Genomic DNA, 23317 nt, shown 5'->3' with positions numbered 1-23317 from the left:
TATTCCAATTGCGTAGATCGATGCTGTTGATGTCAATTAATGGATTGTCTGGTCCATACTAGATCCTTTACAGACTGCCGTCATAAAGTTGATATATTGCTGAGTGCGGCGTTAAACAAACAAAACAAAACAGTTCTTTGTAGTTGATAAAATAGAGGAATAATATTGTGTTAATTATTTCCGGTTTGCGGGTATTAATGAGTAGGTTCTAATGGAGGTCCGGATAATTTATTTGGAACCGATGGAGTTTGGTCCTTGTAAACAGCAGGATGTGTGCATCATCTAATTTTTTGTAAACTAACGGTAACACTCAGGAATGACATCATAAACAATGGACACACGCATGTGGACATGTGCATCACAGTGCCGTCCATTGAGAAAACGTTGAAATTTAGCATGACAGTTATTTGTATGCCGTTATATGTTCGGGCTGGGAATCACGTTAACTCGTGGTTTTCAACCGTAATGAGACACGCGTACATTTAGCGTACGATTGTGCTTTTGAATAAACTTCATATCCTGTCACGTGTGCATCGAACATATGTAACGAAAATTAAAGAAATACTTCTGTTAATGTCAATATGACATATATATATGTTCTGAATAAAATAATTCATGAGGCGAATTACTCATCTTTCTTCTTTGCATAACCCCGCACGGGTTAAATTAGAGCCGCAGCCTATTTTGCTTCTTGGGGCGGTGGTAGCCTGGTGGTTAAAGCGTTTTCTCGTCACGCCGACCACCCCGTAAGAAGCGGGGTTATATCGGGTGGTCAGGGCCTCATTTCACAAAGGGATCGTGGCGGTATGACTGTTGTATTCTAAACTATGGCTGTTAGCCACATCTTCAAAGCCATTCCGCTCGTCATTTTAGCGAGTACACACGTATCTTCAAATGCCGCTCTGGCGAGAAGACCGTATGATCGGAGATCTTCGATCGCTTTGTGAACCGGGGCCCAGGTTGACATAGTTGATCATTACATCAACCACTGGTTTCATTCCATTATAAACAGGCCGCCAGATATAAAAAGAATATTGCTCACAACAAACCAAAATTTAGTTGACTTGCCTTTGCATGTGTTTGTGACGGATGCCACCAGTTGGAAGGATAAGCCTACCTTTTCGCGAATACTTGATATCATCACTATTTGATAGTGATTCACGCTCATGGTATAGTCGGAATCTTTCTCATGAACGTGGAAAGGGTTTTGTCGCATATCTTTATGCTTATGGAAAGGGTTTTGTGGATGTTATTCACAGAAACAAATGGGGAATCGTCAATAATTTTGACTGGCCAAGATTATGTATGATGTTCATGCATGTCCCCACATCCGTTGACAGTGAGTGTGGTTTTACGCCGCTTTAAGCAATATTCCAGCATCACACGGCAGGGGACACCAGAAATAGGCTTCACACATATTGTACCCATGTCGGGAATCGGTCTCGGATCTTCGGCGTGACGAGCGAACGCTTTAATCTTCAGGCTACCTGACATCCGTTGACAGGTGAACTGTGTTCAGCTGAACAGGTACAGAAATAGTAGCAGATCTTTCAGGCTGTTTAGTGACTGGTTTGTTTGTTTGTTGCTTAACGCCGTACTCAGCAGTATTCAAGCTATATGACGGCGTTGTGTAGTTAATCGAAGTGATTAATATCATGAGCATCGATCCACGCAATTGGGATTGATGACAAGCATCAACCAAGTCAGCGAGCCTGACCACCCGATTACGTTAGTCGCCCCTTACGACAAGTATAGTCGCCTTTTACGGTAAGCATGGGTTGCTGAAGATCTATTCTATCCCGTCAGCCCGTTTGTTAGTCAGTCCGTTATTATTCTGAATGATGAACGTTGTGTGTGTTGTATTATAAAAAAAACATAAGGGATATGGCAATTATGTTAGATTTCCTCCAGAGAAGACGGAGGTTACAATCTTGAAACAACTGTGGACCCTTGATGACGACCCGTGAAGATTCCGGGGTAGAATAGGTCTTCAGCAACCAATGTTTGCCGTAAAAGGTGACTATTCTTGTCGTAAAAGGCGACTAACGGGATCGGGGGGTCAGGCTCGCTGACTTGGTTGATACATGTCATCGATCCTAATTGCGTGGATCGATGCTCATGATATCAATCACTGGATTGTCTACTCCAGACTCGATTATTTACAGACCGCCGTCATATAGATGGAATATTGGTGAGTGCGGCGTTAAACAACAAACCAACCAACCAACCAACCAACCCTTTGTGACTCTAAACGCCTACATACATGTACATCAGGTGAGGATCGTTGTGGTGGGTTAAAGTCCATTTTAACACTCTTGTTGAAAGTTAATAATTAAAGTCATTGGCGTGTATTCAGCTGATCCTACTCACCAACAACTTATAATATTATTGTAACGCATGCATCCATCAGTGAAGACACGATCCATGTGTTGGGCTGAGTTCTTTATTGCACAGCTTGATCACGTAGTTACAACGGTCCTGTCAACATTATCACATCCAATAATAAAATACTCTATACCAACTGTAACTGACATACATGTATAGTTAGATGCACATTACTCTGTACAGGACGTACAAAATAACTTAATAGCAAAAGAGCATCACAGCATACAAAACATCAACAAAAGGTAAATGGCAAGTGACTGCTTAATTACAATAGAGATATTAACTTTTTATCTTTTCTACTGTACCTTACCATAATTTTTAAGAATGAAATGACGGCAATGTATACAACACTTATAATTACCAACTATGGGCTGAACCACGTATTCTCACGAGCAGGTATTACCTTGGTTACCACTACCATATCCAAGCTACAGTATAGCAAATGCACCAAATAATACAATAATTAACTGTATAGACAAAACTGCCAAACGTTTACTATCAACAGTTATTCTGTACCCAACTACACACTTGAAAAGGTTAAGTTATTACCAAACTGCATGAACAACAATTATACTACTGTTATAAGTGTAAAACAATACAACAATTTTTATCCATATTTTATACATTTTGTAAACAATTTTTCTAAAACAAACTACACTAACCTGAAGTGTGGTTTTCACAAACCCAGCAAGAAAAGAATAGATGTTCCCACTCCTGTTGTCACCAGCCAATTGATCATGCATGTAGCCTGCTCACAGTACAAAATACATGTACATTTCCAAACCAATGAAACTGGCAATGAAACTGGTATTATGAACTCCGAATTTCTTAACCAGAGAAGAGTGTGTGAGTGAGTATGGTTTCACGCCGCTTTTAGCAATATTCCAGCAACATCAAGGCGGGGACACCACAAATGGGCTTCACACACTGTACCCATGTCGGGAATCGAACTCGGGTCTTCGGGGCGACGAGCGAACGCTTTAACGACTAAGCTACCCGACCGCCACTTAACCAGAGAAGAACGTATTGATATTGATGCTTTTGTTCGCTCATCATGTCGTTGACATGACGCCCCAGTATGTCACATCTGCAGAACAAATACTGGATCTGGTATTAATTGAACTGGTCAGTCAGGAGACAGGTGATGTTGCTGGAACACTTCTCGATGGTGTATTTGGTCCAGCCGGCTGCTGCTGCTGCATCTTCTGGGTTGGATGTCAGGAGACAGTTGGGAGCAGCTGTTGGGTTGTAGCTGAAACTGAGGCAAGGCTGGAACACGTGACAATGGTAACCGCATTCATTGGCAGAAGCAACCGTGAGAGATGTCATCGGTGTTTGAACCTTAGTGTTCATCATTTTTTGGTACTTGGTTCCTGAAATCAACACGAATTATCATTTGTTAAAGATGTATATTTCTAAGCTCAGATAATTAAAATACAATAGCTACTTAATCGTCAACAAAAACATGTCATGTTGTATGAATGAATTTGCTTCAATCCTCGAAGCAAAAAAGTTGGAAGCTATTCCAATGCTTGTTTCTTTCTTTCGTTGTTTGACGCCGCATTCAGCAATATTCCAGCTATATAATGGTGTTCTGTAAATAATCGAGTCTGGGCCAAACAATCCAATGACAAACGTCGATCTTCTCAAATGGGATACAACATGCATCAATCAAGTCAGCGAACCTGACCAACCGATCCCGTTAGTCGCCTCTTACAACATGCATGGGTTGCTCAATATCAATTGCAACCCAGATCTTCACCGGTGGGAAGGATTTCAATACAAATAATTGATAATTAGCTATAGGAAGATATCTGCCTGAAAAGATAATAGGGTTGACAGTTACTGGCAGATAGTTTAATAGGTACACAGTTATGGCAGCTCCGTGGCTGTGGAAGGATGGATGACATATTGCCAGATGGTTTCCCAAGTGACAAGGTATATTACCACGTTGTGTTGTTGGCGTGCCTTCAACCTCAACCTCCCCAACAGCTAGATAACCAGTTAAGTGTCTCCAGACCTTCACGAATCTGACCGGTCGTGGGTGGGAACAGTTGAACGTGAAGGTTTCTCCTTGACCAACAGATGCTGGACACTGGCCGCAGACAAAGATTTCCACATCTGGGCAGTCCATGCTGTCATCAGCAGACACGCCCACGTACGCACTTCCCAAGTATGCCTCTGTTTGATACAATATTTTACATATTATGGGTTGTGTGTCCAGTCTGGTCAAAATGGTCAAACTCAGTAATTCAGTGACTTCGTAACTCAACAAATCACTCATCCCTGTTTAAGTAAATGTAAGATAGTTACATCCTTCTTTGTTCGTTCTTTAATGCCGCACTCCGCAATAATGTCGCTAGGTATATGACGACGGTCCGTACACAATACAGTCTGGACAAGACATTCTTGTTATTGACGTCATGACCATCGCACCCGTGAAGATTTGGTCTTCAGCAAGCCATATGTATGTTTGTCATAAGAGGCGACTGACGGGATCGGGTGGTCAGACTCGCTGACATGGTTTATACATGTCATCGTATCCCAAATCCATGAATCGATGCTCATGGTATCAGTCAGTGGATTTTGTAGTACAGACTCGATTATCCGTTTTCAGTATTTACACTGCAGGTACACATAAAACAAGAAAGAAGTGAGCAAAGCCCACATACCCCCGTTATCCCCGCCGGTCACCAACAATTAGTAAACAGTTTGTTAATCAATGAAATATTACATATTTCTACCTGAAGTTAACTTCAATGCTTCCAAAACTAAGATTGAGTTTCAGTGACAATTGATATTAACTATACAAAACCAGTCATCAAAATTTCTAAAATCCATCATGTTTCCATGACAACAGCAAAAGAGAACACTTTCAGAATCTTATAACAGATAAAAAACAATCATAGTGGTTAATGTAGCAAGTTTTCTGAAGCTAGGATTCACAATATTGTAAACATGGATCGTACAAAAACTCTACCGAAAGTTTAAGTTTCTAATGTTTCCATGGAAACGGCAAAAAATAAAAAATTCAGAATCTTCAAACTAGCAAAAGGCACAAGTACTCATTGTGGTAAATGTGTGTAGCAAGCTTGGTGAAGCTAGGGTGCATGGTTAAAAAGTTATGGGCTGTACAAAACACCCACCCTAAAAGTTTAAGTTTTTTAATGTTTCCATGGAAACGGCAAAAATTAAAAAGTCCAGAATCTTCAAACTAGCAAAAGGCACAAGTATTCATGTTGCTAATGTGTGTAGAAAGTTTGGTGAAGCTAGGGTACATAGTCAAAGGATATAGGCCGTACAAAACACCCACCTTAAACGTTTGAGTTTCTTATGTTTCCATGGAAACGGCAAAAATTTAAAAAATCAGAATCTTCAAACTAGCAAAAGGCACAAGTACTCATTGTGGTAAATGTGTGTAGCAAGTTTGGTGAAGCTAGGGTGCATGGTTAAAAAGTTATGGGCCGTACAAAAGCTCGGACTTAAGGACGGAAGGACGGACGAACGGAACGCTATAAACCCCGATTTACTTCGTAAACGGGGGTATAATTACAACTTTGTGGCTTACATGGGACATCGAAGTGTGCAGCTGTTGATATTAAGATTACAATTTCACAAACACGGAGACTCACCATTACCATTGTAAATGGCACTTGTAACATATATGTTATTGATAGTATACCACCCCTGAAGATCACCCTGCCAGGAGGGATTCACATAGTCAAAGTTTATGGCTGCTTGGCTTTGGATGTTCCCATCATTCGCAAACGAAGCGGCGTTGTCGATTCCATTCATTTTACTCGGCTTTCTCAGCATAATGTTCTCTGCCTTAATCAGTACAATATCTGAAAGTATTGAAATCCTGGTGAAATTCACGTCACATTTCATGCAGCAAACACTTTTCTTCAGTAGCCAGAGATACCTTTCACGGTATGTTTTGTAGGTTATGAAAGTAAGTAACAATCTACGAGGAATTACGGTTTATCTTTCCCAGGGAAAATAATAATTTAGACCTCCAGTGAGCGTCGGGAACGAGGGATCTATAGCAAGGCAAAGATGCCCTATATTATTCCTAGCTTTGAGTTGGTTGATCTCTATCTTACCCATAATCAAAAGTAGTACAAACCTCTTAAGACATATTCAGAGAAATGTGTCCCGACGCAGCAGAAAACAAGCGACCTTTTCACGACACCTCGGATTCTGTAAAATAGGGGGCACGGGTGGCCTGGTCGTCTTAGGCGCCGCGATTTGCAATGCAGAGAGTTGCGTCCCTTGGGCGCGCCAATAACCTATGATTCTGGGTTCAAATCCCGGTTCGCCCCGATTATGATTCTAGGTTTGTCAGCACATACCCATGCACAGACACTTGCATCACTTCGGGCTTTCCTCCCACATCAAGCTGACACGCCGTGATATAGCTGGAATACTGTTAAAAGCGGCGTTGAACGCAACTCACTCACTCACCACTTTTGCCTTTAATATGTAGTATTTTTGTGTTAGCTACACGCACACAATTACAACATGCAAATGCAAGTAAACAATTTTGAGTGCGAGAAGATCAGGTGAAGGTCACATGCGTTGACGTAACGTAACAGCGGCTCACTCAAAAATGTTCAAACATTAAACAACGCAAGTCATGCAAACCACCTGGGGGTATGTATGGATGAATGTGGAATATTTATAAAAACGTTAGGTATTCGGAATGTGAATCCAGAATTGTACCACGTCGGTTTGCATATTTTGAACTGGATTTTCTTTAGCGCGTTTTCTATATTTCCCAGCAGAAAATTGGTGAAAATACATTATGTTGCGCGTCATCTGTATCAATTTGATGAAAATAATAACCCTCTTAACCTTATTCAGATTTACGACAATGTCGTATTGGCCACAGCAGATATACACACGAAAATTTATCAAAAGGTGAAGACCCTCCATTCTGTATCCCTTGTGATGAGAGAATCACGGTCAAGCATGTCCTGCTTGACTGTTGATTTTTCCATCATAAGGGATCAATATTTCAAAGTTTCATCGCTAAAGAATCTTTTTAACAATATTAGTTCTCTTTAAAGAAATAGTGAGTGAGTGAGTGAGTGAGTTACGATTGAACGTCACATCGACAGTATTTCAGCCATATCGTGACGAGAAGCACATTTAATACATATATTATGACTAAATAAAAAGCTCTCAATTATCATGTTCCCATGGCGAGAGAGTTAACTGACTATAAAAGTCAAGTTTCCACCCTTGCCGAACTAGGCTGGAATTACTTGGCTCGATCGTAGCGCCACCAGTGGCTATTACCAGGTATGTCCCTTCTGAGCCTCTCCTATGGACCAATCAGATTCCACCTCTCGTATCACTTGCGTTTGCTTCACACAAAATGGTGGCGCCCAGTCAGGACGATCTGATCGATAATCAAGATCTATATTGTGATAAAACGGGTCTTACATCGCAAAATGCATCAAATTACGTGAACTCCTTGATTAAAAACATGACAAGATTTGGAAAATATCTGCTGACGAGTTGGCGGTGCACATGCTTTGCAAATCCTGCAATCGACCGAAATCTACATGACAGTTTACGAACCGGATTTCGATTTCGGTGGGCGAATTTGATTAGACTATGCATAGACTCGTTAGTCCAGCCAAAATGTAGCTCCATAATACCAGCCTAGTTCAGCAAGGGTGGAAACTGGACTTTTATAGTCAGTTAACCTCTTGTCTCGGGAAGATGGTCAATGATGGACAGTACATAATAACTAAAATATCACTCGATTTAAAAAACTAGTTGAGAATATATAAAAGCAGAAAGTATTAGGTAACAACTCATTATTAAAATGAGCTAGAGATCGTTAGTCACTAAAGGGAGATCACCATACTAGGGACCATGTGGGGGTCTTACAGTACCTTTGCTTCCTGCATGGACCCCGGTAGAATTTATATCACCCTACAGTCACTGGCGATAGTTTGCCAGTTAAGCCTTAGATTAAAATGACGAAAATACTACGTTTAAAAGTCTGGCATGCATATAAATACTTCGAATGATTTGGGTTGGTTGGTTTGTTGTTTAACGCCGCTCTCAGCAATATACCAGCTATATGACGGCGGTCTATAAATAATCGAGTCTGGACCAGACAATACAGTGATTGCATGAGCTTCGATCCAAGCAATAGGGATCGTTGACATGCATCAACCAAGTCAGCGAGCCTTACCACCCGATCCCTTTAGTCGCCTTTTACGACAAGAATAGTCACCTTTAACGGCAAGTATGGGTTGCTGAAGACCTATTCTACCCCGGAATGAGTGATTTAGGACTTACATATCCACTCAGAGGGACAATAATTTAACGCTATTTGAACCCCTTCGAGGATACAGGCACCAACAAATTATGTTATTGAATAGCACTACCAATTTATAAAACTAGCTGATCAATGGTGATGTAAATATATGTTTCTTATGAATTGTATAATTATTAACTGAGATTGTTCATGGCTGTGATTGTTTGCTTGTATGTTGTTAAACGCCGTACTCATCATTATTCCAGCTAAATGACGACAGTCTTTAAATAAACGAGTCTAGACCAGACAATCCAGTGATTGATATCATGAGCATGACAGGCATCAACCAAGTCAGTGAGCCCCAACCCGTTAGTCTTACGACAAGCATAGTCGCCCCAACGGCAAGCATGGGGTGCTGAAGACCTATTCTACCCCGGATCTTCACGGGTCCAAATAAGCGAGCCTGACCACCCGATCCCGTTGGTCGCTTCTTCCGACAAGCATAGTCGCTTTGAACGGCATGCATGGGTTGCTGAAGACCGTTTATGGCTTTGCCCTTGACGGGGTTTGAAATACTGTAAAATCATTGTCCCCCTGAGAGGGTATTGTAAAACTATGTCTTTCAAAGTACCTACCTTGGTTTTAATTGCAGCATAATTTTTTGTTTTTTTAATTGATGGCTAAAAATGCATGTCATAGCCAGCAGCTGATCACTGTATCGTCTGGTCTAGACCGCCGTCATATAGCTTGAATATTGCTGAGTGCGCGTAAAACAAACCAACCAACCCAATTGCGTGGATTGATGTTCAACAACTAACTAACTAACTAACTAACTAATGAATGTTGTCCAATCTAACTAACTAATGAATGTTTTCGAAAACGTTAAAATGGTTACATACCTTGTAGAGAAATATAACACAGAGCGACCAGTAGATTGAGGCCTGTTTTTCTCATCGTGGTTGTCTAAGTTTCTGAGCATCAGTCACACTCATACTGTTGTTGAAGGCTGCTTCCGTCATGTTTCATTGCAGAAAATCAATCGACTGAAGTACAGACAAAGCCGCTGATTAAAGCTGTTCGACAAGTGTTTGACACATGAAGTACAAAAATATCATGCTGATGAACTCTTTCCACTCCAATCGATGTATAGATCTACATAGACAATTGGGACTGATCGCCAATTGGACAGATGTGTTATTCGTGGAGTCCGAGTGTTTGACTGTGCCCAAAGCAAATATGAGTCCGCACAACAGGACACTATCGGGATATAAAGGTACGGCTGTCCCGCCACAGGCTTGGCTCCTTCTCATCCTTTGTTCTGGCAATGGTACGTAGCTATCTTCCTCGTCCTGTGTACTGCTATATTAACAAACCAGACCAACGTAAATGTCCTAAGTCAATAAGTTGCTTCTTTAACAATGGTTGAATATTGGTTGAAGTCAATACTTCAACTAATGTTGTGGCTATGAATGAGAATCGCAGTTACTGATGAGTCTAATCATAAACAAATATTGACTTCCTTCGGAACATCTTGTAAGATCATTAACGAGGTACTATCGATTAGTTGCACATGAAAGTCAGTTTTCATCGTAAAGGTAGGTTATTCATAACCTCGACAAAAATCGAACACTAACATTGTGCGTTGTTTATTGCAAACTTGACTACCAGAAGCTCACAGAAGATGACCAACCATCGTATACAGGCAAGTTCAGTGACTTGGTTTGACAAAAATGTCAGTCATAAACCTTTACCAATTAACAAAACTGGTACGAATGACACAAACAATGAACCCCCTACCAAAGAAGACAAAAGTGGAAAAAAATCCAAAATGATTGGATTACTAAATACAACTGGTTACAATTTGACAGTTCACTTGGAATAACTAGTGATGTTTGTGTTTCTGAAACCAAAACCAACACATTACCTGTTGGCTGCCTTAATTATAGGCATTCCACTCTGGTGAGGGACCCGTGAAGATCCGGGGTAGAAGGTCTTCAGCAACCCATGCTTGTCGTAAAAGGCGACTAACGGGATCGGGTGGTCAGGCTCGCTGACTTGGTTGATACATGGCATCTATCCCACCGAACCTGACCACCCGATCCCGTCAGTCGCCTCATACGGCATGGGTTGCTGACGATCTATTCTACCCCGGATCTTCACGGGTCCGTATCAGTTACAAAGAAACTCCTAATATACACAAAATCTCCCACTTCATCATTTGATGTTGAAACAAATTTCCTCGCTGATGTGTAAGTTCCTGATGGCAAGGCTACTACTCTCCAAGAGGTTGTCAAGGAAACTTTACAGGGCCGTGTCAAGCATCGTTGCTGTGGAGTCAGACGGGGCCGCCGTTGTGACTGGACGCAAGAAAGGTTTCGTGGCATTGCTCAACGAAGAATCAACTGTGCCTGTTGTCGGTGTCCACTGCATTGCTCAGCGCCTTGCTCAAGTTACTAGACAGGCTGGTGAAAAATTCCTTACCTGAAGAAATTTCAAGGCACTTTATCAAACATATTCTATTTCTTTAAGAAATCTTCTGTCCCAGATAGCATTCTGACGTTGGCCCAATGTCGGCAATGGCTGGCAGTGTCGCGGTCGGATTTCATACATTGGCCAAACTTTGGTACAACGTCAGGTCGCATTTCGGAAATTATTTCCAAGGGGCGCTACTCTTAATTGACAGCTTCTCATTGAGGGCGCTGCGTTTTAACGCCTCTCTACGAACAGACGGCGCGACACAAGCACAAACTCGATCATCGGAATACATGTCCTATTTTCTTTGAATATATAGAGGTAAGTGTTTAATTAATGTCTTGTTATAATGTTCAAACAGTTCCCGAGAAAAACAACAACCATTGTTCATTCAGAAATATCAACACGAGTAATTATTTTCCAGAAATTGAAAACACCACGTTCACTAACTTCATGACCGAAGCCAAAAAGTAATATGTCACTCTGAAAATATAGCATACCGAAAAAAATCGATCTTGTCCGTGTCATAAAGTGTGACGTGATCGTGAGGACGAGTTAGTGCAAAGAAATGTGCACCGTATCGCGTAAGTTGCAGTAGCTAGACCTAACAGTTGGAGGTCACCGGACAGCGAGCGACCACATGACAACCTAAAAAAATACTGACTATGGTATTTGTTAATGAAAACTAGTTGTTCCTATTCTCGCGTATGTTTACAAAATAACAAGCAAACTCAAATGAAAAGGTCAAATTCGTTTTCGCTTGTGACAACTTAACGTTCAAAAAGATCAATTAAAATGAACGATTGAGAACGAGACTTCTAACATTTAAAGCAATGATAAAATAATACCATGCAGACTCATACTGATCAATGTACGGAGCTTTTCCCAGTTGTCGGGAACATCGCGAGTTCAGTTATCGTTCACCAATCAGTGGCCGTGGGATTGTGTTTGTTGCTATTTGGTTGGTTGGTTTGATGTTTAACGCCGCACTCAGCTATTTTCCAGATCTATGACGGCGCGGTCTGTAAATAATCGAGTCTGGACCAGACAATCCAGTGATTAATATCCTAGGCATCGATCCACGCATGACCGCGGCCCAAGCTCCTCTCTCTGCTAGTGAGAGATTCTGATAGAAGAAATCTCTTTTTTGATCTGTCGTTACTAGGGATGCCAATGAGCACGGCAAATCTGTGCAGCCCACGAGGCTGTCGCACAACGTCTTCAAGCCAACACTGACGGTGCAGGCAGAGACAAAGTTTTAATTTTCTGCACACGTTTTCAATAATATTCAAGTATGGACTTTGTGCCGGCCACAACATTGTCGGGATATTGTTCGTAGTTTTCCCTTGCATCGTATGTCTTGACACATGGTGTGGGGCATTATCATCCTGGAATATCCAGCGGCCCTGCGGAAATACTTTTGCCACTACAGGCCACAAATTCTCATCAAGAAAGTCTACATATTTCTGGGAGTATATGTTCCCATCAACTGGTACCAGTGTCCCCACACCGTCGTATGTCAAGCATCCCCAAAACCTAACAATCACCCACACTTTCGGGTCAGGATCTGCATGTTCACTTAAACACCTCGGGGCCTATTTTTCATCATCCTTTCTCAAAATAACGACTTTTCTATCTTTCCCCAACACAATCTGCGTCTCATCAGTAAAAATAACTCGTTTCCAAAGATTTTCAACAGTTTGATGAAGTCTTGAACGACACCATGCCCGTCTCCGAACCCGATTACGCTTCGATACGACAATTTTCTTCTTTACAACTCTTTCTTTTGTAACCATAAAATTTCAACCATCTATTAATTGATGTCTCAGATATTGTTGTTGGGGCCTGAGCATTAAAAAGTCCTGTTATGTCCTTTAATGTATTCCTCCGATGACCTTTCACTATCCGTAAAAGTTGGCGATCCGACCTGACGTAACATTTTGTTGGCCGACCACTTCGAGGTGTGTTCTCCAGAGATCCACGGTCTTTATGTCGTTTGAGAAATTTCGTAATGGTAGAAGGATTAATTTTCAACCTTTCAGCAATTTTTCGGCCACTTACTCCATCATTTGACATTTGTACAATGATTTCTTTTACATGTACCGGGATTCTCTCCGCTTGGTTGCCATTGCTAAGCAGACGACAAAAATAACAAAAGAGGGGATATTTACTTCCCTTGTCCGATTCATAGGTGTTGACCCACTTAACATCCCCATTACAAAAGATCCGTCATGAATCCGTTTAGTAATTATTTATAGAGAGCGGAAAACGCGAAGCGGTTGTAAATCATATATTCGGCTGCCATTGTGTGGAAAACTTTTTTGGCCTTTGGATGCAGTCACCTTTTACGGCAAGCATGGGTTGATGAAGACCTTTTCTACCCCAGAGTCTTCACGGGTCTGTTGTTATTTGAAAGGGATGGCATAATCGGTTATTTATTTGTGAAATATTTAGAAATTATTAACTACCACGGGAAATTACGGTTAAAACTAAGGTACAGCAGAAAGGTGAAGTTACTGCTTTCGAATAATCTCAGTTGATTTCTATTGGCCGATAAAAGTATTTGCCAAAAATAACACCATTGTACGGAAGCCTTTTAGGGCCATTTGTTTGTTTTTTTTATACAATCTTGAAATTTCAAGATACTAAGTTGAAATTTCAAAATACTATCTTGAAATTTCAAGATATAGAAGTTGAAATTTCAAGATACTAAGTTGAAATTTCAAGATACTAAGTTGATATTTCAAGATTATTCACTTCAAAGGTATTTTTACATCTTAGGGTGTTAAAAACTTATCTTGAAATTTCAACTTAGTATCTTGAGTTTCAATATAGTATCTTGAAATTTCAACTTAGTATCTTGAAATTTCAACTTAATATCTTGAAATTTTAACTTAGTATCGAAAAAATTGTACCATTGAGATCAGACTGTTAGTAAATGGAATTTATCTCTGCTGGTTTATTTGAGACTGTGATACTTTAAGGTTTCTATTTTTCTTTCAGGTGGCGTTTACAGTATTGTGGAGGCATATTTTTAAAGTACATCACAGCCAGAAAGGTATGCATGATGCAATAATATATACAAACATCTTCAATAAAAAAAATTAGATGTGCTGTGCAAAGTTTGATATTGATATGTATATTTTCTGAACAAATATGATTCTTTAAATGTTTTTTGAACTTAGAATATTTATTTTTATTTCAACCTTTGTGCGACCTGAACTTGCTACTGGCCAATATGACATCGTCTTTTGTTGGTTGCCCAGTCATGTGGGCATCAAAGGCAACTCAATGGCTGATGCTGCTGCTAAAGCAGCACTCAACAAATCTGTGACACCACTTCTTATCCCATACACTGATTTTAAACCTGTAATCAGATCTTATATTTGTGATCTTATGCAAAAGAAGTGGGACTCCCAAGTCGGTATCAATAAATTACATGCAATTAAACCAAATATTGGTTACACCTACTTGGGCTGTCAGTCCAGATTTGAAGAGGTCATTATGCGACGATGTCGTATTGGCCATAGCAGGTATACACACGAATATCTTTTGAAAGGTGAGGATCCTCCATTTTGCATCCCTTGTGATGAGAGAATCACCGTCAAGCATGTCCTGCTTGATTGTGTTGATTTTTCCATCACAAGGGATAAATATTTCAATGTTTCAACCTTAAAGGATCTTTTTAATATCAGTGTTCATTTAATTATTGCCTTTTTAAAAGAAATTGAATTGTTGCATAAATTTTGATTGATATGTTTCGTATATAGTATAATTTTTATAATTGGTAAAATAAATTTGATAACTGAGATTGTTAGTGGCTGTATCCTCGAAGGGGGTTGAAGTAGTGTAAAATTATTGTCCCCCTGAGAGGATATGTAAGACCACGTCTTTCAAAGTATATTTATTTTGACCACATTTTTAATAGTAGTATATCTGTTCGTTTACCTTTGGCTAAATTTGTCATAATCGCCAACAGCTGAAGGGATGATGTAAATCCGGCTGGGGTCCATGCAGGTAGCAAAAGTACTGTAAGTCCCCATGGACCCTAGCATGGTGGTCTACCTTCAGTTGCTGGCGCTCTATAGCCCGTTTTTATACTGTCATGTTTTGTATAGTGCTATTGATTTTATGATTAAATACTAGTTTTACATTTATTTCTGTGATATATCTAGTTATTTTACTGTCCCTCGTTGACAGGTTTTTACATAAGCTTCAATCTATGTATTATACTTAACCATTGCTAGTCACAATATGGCTGAAATATTGCCGATGTGACTTAAAACTTAACTCACTCATTGTGCGACCTATCACTTGAACACTACTTCATGGATTCTTTTCCAATAAGGGGTACAGTTTCTATACCCATAGAAAAGGTGCAGTGCGATGTTTGGTTTTGATTAGTGTATTTTCTAAGAAAATATAGCTTTTTTCATGTTTTGAACTTAGAATATTTTTTACTTCAACAATTGTGCTACCTATAACTTGAGAACTACTGCATGGATTCTTTTTATATATTAATTGGCGAGGTTGATTTTGATATGTGTATTTTATGTTTTGAACGGCAAAGGTTGATTTTGATATGTGTAATTTATGTTTTGAACTTAAAATGTGTTTTTTTTTAATTCAACATTGTGTGACCTTAAACTTGAGAACTACTGCATGGATTCTTTCCAAATTTAAGAAACTGATTTCTATAGTACTAATCGAAGAGGTACAGTGCAAATGTTGAATTTGATATGTGTATTTTCGGGGGAAAAAAATATTTGTTTCATGTTTTGAACTTAGAATTATTTTCTTCAACATTTGTGCGACCTATAACTTGAAAACAAATACATGGATTTTTTTCCAATTAGGAGTAGTTTCTATACCAATAGGCGAAGTGCAGTGCAAAATTTGATTTTGATAATTAAGTTTTTTCCATGTTTTGAACTTTAAAAAATGAATGAGTCGTTACCCTTGTTCATTTCAGTGTTAACAGCTTTTCTGCCTATGTATGATGCAAGAGTATTTTGGCATTACTGTTCATGCTACCTTCCCAGTTTTAGCAGTTTTTAACAGTTTAATGATTTGGAGGGGTGGAGGTAGCACTGCTGAGACTTTTTTCAGATATCAAATTATTATTTGGGGTAAGGCAACAATTTTTTATGTGAAAAAAATGTCCCTTGCCTTGCCATATTTATTATACCCCCGACCTTTTAGGTAGGGGGTATATACATGTAGTTGTACCAAGGTTCCGTCCGTCCGTCCGTCCGAAAACTTTGTCCGCGTGATTTCTCTTAAACTATTCATTGGATTCATCTCCAACTTAGTACATATAATCTGTTTCATATGGAGGGGTGCAGTGAAAAGAAAAAAAAATGTATTTATTAATTTTCCATTATTTATGAATTTTTCAAACCCTAACCCTATCCATTTTCTAATGAAAAAGAGTGACTTCCATCAGGCATCTCACACAGTGCAATTTGAGCGTGATGGACTGGTTCCACGGCCACCTCGACAAACTCATGCTGTATCGGGAGATGGGAACTGTTTTTATCAGATCCCTCTCCTATGTGTTAACTGGAAGTCAAGAGCAACATGGAGAACTACAAGCTCTGGTGGTTTCACACACAACGTCACTACAGGGCCACGCGTGGCACTATTTTTAAGCTATTTAAATTGAAACTACTGACACACTAGGCGAGTCGGGGGTGTTAGTGAGCCTAGCTCACTTTTGCCCTTGTTATATTTGTGTCATTGTTTTATTCAGTTACCATGGCACAAGGAGAGACTATGGATACATTTGAAGATCATCCCTGTGATAAGTTCTTCTGACTCTACGTCTGAGGATTGAAAAGGCTCCCCAACCACTCAGCCCAAGTTCTGACTTGTCATTTAACAAATTACTAAAGGTCCCCGAAACCAGAATTCTATTGTCATGTTGTTGCTCTCATCATATCTTTTAATGGATCAAGGAAATGGATTATACATGATAGGACATCCGATGCATGGACTATTTTGCTTGTCTCAGCGTTGCTCCTCAATGCTGAATGTATTGGGTAAGGCCAAGAAATATTAAATGTTTCAATTCATGCCGTCTTATTGTCTGATGGTTTTTAATTTGCAAACTCAGGGGGGAAATCATATATCTTTTAATAGTGTTGAAACATTTGTGAACAATATTCACAATATGCACATAGTCATGAAAATTGTTTTGGAAAGTAAATATTACATCACCAAAGTGTAAATGTATTTAAACCATTCTGATTTTTTTCTTGGCCGTATTTCGAACTATGTATGCCGAGGTACCCTGCCAGAAGAGAGCACATTTCATTGGCATGCTCTTTCGTGGATAGCGTTCAGAGTGAATTTAGTTTGCAGAATTCGAACGTATTGCTTGTTACCTGATGTCTTAACTAGATTGGTACAAACATTTCAGGCTGCCAGGGAGGTAGTGAGGAATTAAACAGGTGTAATCTAACGTTTCGGCCAACGTTGGCTCAACGTCATTTTGACCGGCGGCCCAGCGTTGGCAAAGAAACGTTGACCCAACATTCGGCCAACGATATTCAGGCAACGTTGAGACCCAACGCTAGCGCTGGCCCAACGTCTGACTGCTATCTGGGGTCAGACGGGAGCGTTTCTATGCATTAGAGGAGGTGTTTGAATGTGCAAATGTCGCTTAAAAAGAGATTCACAACGGCAGAATAGATTGGTTTGTTTTTTTGCGGCGCACTCGGCAATATTCCAGCTATATGACGGCAGTCTGTGAATTATCAAATCTTGCCCAGACAGTCCAGTGATAGATATCCATGCTTAAACATCGATCAACACAATGAGGATCGATGACGTGCATCAACCAAGTCAGCGAGCCTGACCATCCGATCCCGGTAGTCGCCTCTTAAGACAAGTATAGGTTGCTTAAGACCTTTTCTACCCCGGGCTGACTGGTTTATGTCATTGGCACAGTTACAACCTAAACTCACTGGTACATTGGCATCGGAACAGCCCTTGTACTTGAATTAATCCATGAACTTCAAATCATTGAGAGATAAAAACAAATGTCTTCACCAATGGCTGATAACCAATGTACTGCCATTTCACTTGGGCAAACGATCCGAGTAGAGAATATGGGTCGTTAGCAATCAATGCTGCTGTAAGAGGCCACCATCGGGATCGGGTGGTCAGGCTCGCGGACGTGGTTGATGCATGTTATCGTATTCCAATATTGCGAGACCCGTGAAGATTCCGGGATAGAATAGGTCTTCAGCAACCCATGCTTGCCGTAAAAGGTGACTATGCTTGTCGTAAGAGGCGACTAACGGGATCTGGTGGTCAGGCTCGCTGACTTGGTTGATACATGTCATCGATCCAAATTGCGAGGATCGATGCTCATGATCTCAATCATTGGATTGTCTGGTCCAGAATCGATTATTAATACAGACCGCCGTCATATAGCTGGAATATTGCTGAGTGCGGCGTTAAACAACAAATAAACAGTATGGTATGGTGTAGTGTAATCAATCTAGGTCGGTAATGTGAGAACAATTAAATCGCACATCAGTAATACACTATTTGAAAACCTGGTCGCCTTAAACGGTACGTACGCGAAAATAAATCCTCAGAAACTAGTTTTATTACCGGGCTATGATATTATGCAGGTTGACTGAACGTGGCTCGTGATGCCTTCCGTATATTTTGAGCGTGTCTCATGTCCACACAATCCTAACTTGCTGTCCAGCGTTAAAAGGGTTATATACCTACTCATTCGCCGGCCATTTTGTTATTCCTCAATTTCTTGAAATAAAATAAAGCGTTGTTTTCTTTGTTTGTTGTCTAACAGCGCACTCAGCAATATTACAGCTATATGACGGCGGTCTGTAAATAATCGAGGCTGGACCAGACAATCACGTGATTAATATCATGCGCATCAATCCACGCAATTGGGATCGATGACGAGCCTGACCACCTGATCCCTCTAGTCGCCTCTCACGACAAGCATAGTCGCATTTTACGGCAAGCATGGGTTGCTGAAGGCCTATTCTACCCCAGATCTTCATGGGTCATGTGAGATTTTGAGCTTTTGGAAAATTGTCAAACTTTATCATAACCAGTTTTTGAACTGTGGAGTTTGAATTGTTAACCTGATTAGCAAACATCAATGATACGAATATATTCTCTGCAGGCTTGCGGCCTCTCACTGAATTATATGACAGAAATGACCCTTTACCCTGACCACGCGGTAATGGTTGGTTGGTTTGTTGTTTAACGCCGCACTCAGCAATATTCCAGCTATATGACGGTGGTCTGTAAATAATCGAGTCTGGACCAGACAATCCAGTGATTAATATCATAGGCATCGATCCACGCAATTCGTCTTTCCGAAAAGTCAAGTTCATTGAGAGTTATCCGTCTTGTTGGAACTCTTCAATTGGTTGGATGAACTTCCGTCGAGTACTGTCAACTTCAGTCGAAAATAGCGCGCTGCTTCGAAGCTGTCAAAATGGGGAAGCAATACTGCTGTATTTGTAGCAATTTTAGGGGAAAGATAGTCGGTGAAAGAATAGTATCACTACACGTCATTCCATAGTCCTGCACCATGACCGTGGAATATACTTATTTTATGAAAAAATAATAATCTAGAAATGCATACAAAAGCAAGTCTAGCCAGCTCAAGCTAGCTCTATTAAATCAGCATAGGGAATTTTTTTTATTTTTAGAGTCAAGAAGGATATTGTGTAATATAAGATTTCAGAGACTAAATGTTAGTCTAGTCATTCCAGTAAGCAAGTCCCTACGACAAGCGTGGATAAGGCGACTTCGGTTAGTGAGAAAAGACCTCACAGTGACCAAGCACACGGAAATATGCTCAGAATATTTCGATTGTCTTCACCAGACAATCGAGTGACTAATATCATGAGCAACGATCCACGCAATTGGGATCGATGACATGCATCAACCAAGTCAGCGAACCTGACCACCCGATCCCGTTAGTCACCTTTCTAGGCAAGCATGGGTTGCTGAAGACCTATTCTATCCCGTAATCTTCACGGGTCCGACGCAGTAATGTACGTCAATCCTGATGTAAAAGTGTGTTTCTTTTTATCTATTTTCCAAAACGAAAAAAAGGAATAAAAAATAAATTTCTACACCTCTTACACTAAAACAGTTTTATTCTCAACTAAACACATTTTGATTTCAATAATCATTTTATAATGTTTCTAACTACCATCGACGATGAGTACAGTGACGAGACACGATATTAGATGTATGAACGAAAGACGGTTCCCGACACACAGGTAAAGCCATCACCAGACAGTCACGTGAAGGCAGGGATGGTCAGCTGAGCAATGTGTCGGGTGGACAGGTCACGGTTACCCCCGCGGGGGGATGGTGTCGAGGAACTGCAGTTCGGTGATGCTGACGCCGTTGGTGATGATGAGGTTCTCTGTCCTGCTGGCGGGCGAGATGTACAGGTAGTCGTACAGGTGGGTGCCGTCAAGGACAATCTGGAACAGGGTAGTTTCATGTCTCGGCTTTAGTCATTACAAATAGATATTAATCACTGGATTGTCTGGTGCAGACTCGATTATTTACAGATCGCCGTCATATAGCTGGAATATTGCTGAGTGTGGCGTTAAACAACAAACAAACAAACAGACCCCTGGTACGGGTACTTGCAGTACTGACTTGTCGTAGCTTGCCATGCAGAGGAGAGGGACATATTTGAATCTGAGCCGGGTGTGTATGTGTCTGTGGGTGCGTGCGTCTGGTCAGCTAAATTTTTTGGGGGAAAACAACGTCCGACTTTTCATTAGTAATGCTGCTGACAAAACAAACTGAACTGTTGTTCTTTGTTATCCCCACGACATATAATGACGGGGGGATATAGCCATCAGTATGTCCGTCCGTCCGTCTGTCTGTCCGTCCGTCTGTAATCATTGTTTGTCCGGAGCGTATTTCCTAAACCGTACAACCTAGCTTCACAAAACTTGGTACACTTACCAATCAGGCTCAGTAGAAGTGCCTTTTGCTATTTAAGAGATTTTTAGAATTTTATATTTTTGTCGTTTTCATGGAAATATGATGAACTTAGGAAATTTGAGGGTATTGTTCTTGTCCGGACCATATCTCCCGAACCATACAACTAAGCAACTAAATACATTTGAAGATACACACAGTTTACCGACATGCCACGTCGGGGAGATATGTCATCTTCGGTTGACTCTTGTTTGTTCTTTGACGCCGCGGGGGCACGGGTGGCCCAGTCGTCTAAGGCGCTCCGATTCGCTATGCAGAGTTGCGTCCCTTGGGTACGCCAGAAACCTATGATTGTGGGTTCGAATCCGGTTCGCCCCGATTATGTTTCTAGGTTTGTAAGCACCATACCCGTGCTCGTGGGTTTCACTATAAGTGGTAAACGTCTGAGACCTGCATCACTTCAGGCTCTCCTCCCACATTAAGCTGACACGCCGTGATATAACTGGAATAATGTTAAAAGTGGCGTTAAACCACACTCACTCACTCACTCTTTGACGCCGCAGTCAGCAATATTCCAGCTATTTGACGGCGGTCTGTGAATAATCGAGTCTGGACCAGACAGTCCAATGATTGATATCATGAGCATCGATACACACAATTGGCTTGGATGACATGCATCAACCAAGTCAGCGAGTCTGACCACCCGATCCCGTTAGTTGCCTCTTACGACAACCATAGTCGCCCTATGATGAGCGGTAAAAAAAAGGGAGGCAACTCTGCAAAGCAAATTACTTACCGCCCATGACATGGATGTTCAATAAATAATACATAAATACATTTTAAGAAAAATGGCTGTGAGGTATATTTACAGACATTGTGTTATTTAAACAAATTACAAATCTAATACAAAAAGGAATGGATCCCATTTACGGGTCGCAATTTTTCAATATCAGCTGCGATTTCTGACGGCACCTACATGTATGCTTTTAACAATAAAGATCATGACTTACTGCATATTTATCTGAGTGCAACTCCACTAGAAGTGTGAACAATGTGTTGACATTCATTGGAGGATTCGCAATATGTTTCGAGAACAAGACATTATTCAAGATGGCGGTCTTGAAGGTGAGGGTGGAGTCACCGGCTGCTGCCACGTGAAACTCGACCATCAGCTGTGCCTCGGACCCAGCCCGGAGGTCAAACCAGAAACTGAAATTAGACATGGTGACATAAAATGATTATTTCCAGATGAGCAGACCCCCCAACTACAGATGTTATTTGCTGAAATTGCAAACATGGCTGACCAAAGACGAGAGAGCTGAAATAATACATTGAATTCGTACAGAAAACTAATGGCTGTGGCCTCCTGAGAAGACCTAGCACATTGTTTGTTGGTTTGTTTGTCGTTTTACGCCGCACTCAGCAATATTCCAGCTATATGACGGCGGTATGTAAACAATCGTGTCAGGAGCAGACCATCCAGTGATTGACAGTCATCATGAGCATCGATCCATGCAATTGGGATACAATGACATTCATCAACCAAGTCAACGAGCCTGACCACCCGATCCCGTTAGTCGCCGTCATACAGCTAGAATATTACTGAGTGCGGTATATTAATAAAAATAACTATAAATAGCTTACTTAAATAGACTTATATGAGTGAGGTTTATCACCGCTTTGAACAGTATTTCTTCCAGTTATTATTATCACGGCGACTAGCGGGATATGGTGATCAGGCTCACTGATTTGGTTGATATATGTCATCGTTCCTAATTGAGTGGGTCGATTCTCATGATATCAATCACTGGATTGTCTGGACTAGACTCGATTATTTACAGACCGCCGTCATATAGCGGGAATATTGCTGAGTGCGGCGTAAAACAACAAACCAAACCAAAAAATTATCACGGCGTGTCACCTTGATGTGTTTGGACACAGTGAAATGGATTTAACGCCGCTTTTAACAGTATTCCAGTTATATCGCGGCGTGTCAGCTTAATGTGGGTGGAAAGCCCGAAGTGATGAAGATCTAGGGCATTTACCACTTTGGTGAAACCCACGAGCACGAGTATGGTGCTGACAAACCTCGAAATTAATGGGGGCGAACCGGCATTCGAATTGCGGCGGCTTACACCACTGGGCCACCCGTGCTTCAGGGTGATGGAGGGACAAAGTGTATAAAAAAAACTCCTGAGGTATTGGCAATGACAATAATCA

General features: G+C 40.8%; 2 protein-coding genes across 2 annotated transcripts in view; both read right to left on the bottom strand.

The window, feature by feature from the left end:
- Positions 1 to 3498: 3498 nt before the first annotated feature.
- On the bottom strand, positions 3499 to 9650 carry LOC139447056 (uncharacterized). Its single transcript, XM_071228210.1, has 4 exons — positions 9562 to 9650; positions 6018 to 6230; positions 4333 to 4566; positions 3499 to 3758 (listed from the first exon to the last, which is right to left on the bottom strand). Exons 1-4 carry the CDS (start codon positions 9614 to 9616, stop codon positions 3499 to 3501), a joined length of 762 nt encoding a protein of 253 aa, XP_071084311.1. The 5' UTR covers positions 9617 to 9650.
- Positions 9651 to 20490: 10840 nt separating this feature from the next.
- The window catches only part of LOC139449116 (uncharacterized), a 53271-nt gene continuing 50444 nt past the window's right edge, over positions 20491 to 23317 (bottom strand). The window contains exons 37-38 of the mRNA XM_071230599.1: positions 22108 to 22306; positions 20491 to 20625 (exon numbers count right to left, since the gene is read on the bottom strand). Of these exons, the coding sequence (XP_071086700.1) occupies positions 20491 to 20625; positions 22108 to 22306 (334 nt within the window). The remainder of the gene's footprint in view (positions 20626 to 22107; positions 22307 to 23317) is intronic.

This window comes from Haliotis cracherodii, unplaced genomic scaffold, assembly GCF_022045235.1.
Source record: "Haliotis cracherodii isolate W230 unplaced genomic scaffold, xgHalCrac1.p SCAF_7, whole genome shotgun sequence".
NCBI classification, from domain to species: Eukaryota; Metazoa; Mollusca; class Gastropoda; order Lepetellida; family Haliotidae; genus Haliotis; species Haliotis cracherodii.
This window is presented reverse-complemented; position numbering and strand designations above follow the sequence as displayed.

Bases quoted from the DNA above. Each gene is read 5' to 3' on its own strand.
- LOC139447056 (XM_071228210.1), bottom strand. From the start codon at position 9,616: ATGAGAAAAACAGGCCTCAATCTACTGGTCGCTCTGTGTTATATTTCT. The intron at 4,567-6,017 runs GTGAGTCTCCGT...TGTATCAAACAG, and splicing joins TGCCATTTACAATGGTAATG to AGGCATACTTGGGAAGTGCG. The intron at 3,759-4,332 runs GTAATATACCTT...TGTTGATTTCAG, and splicing joins CACGCCAACAACACAACGTG to GAACCAAGTACCAAAAAATG.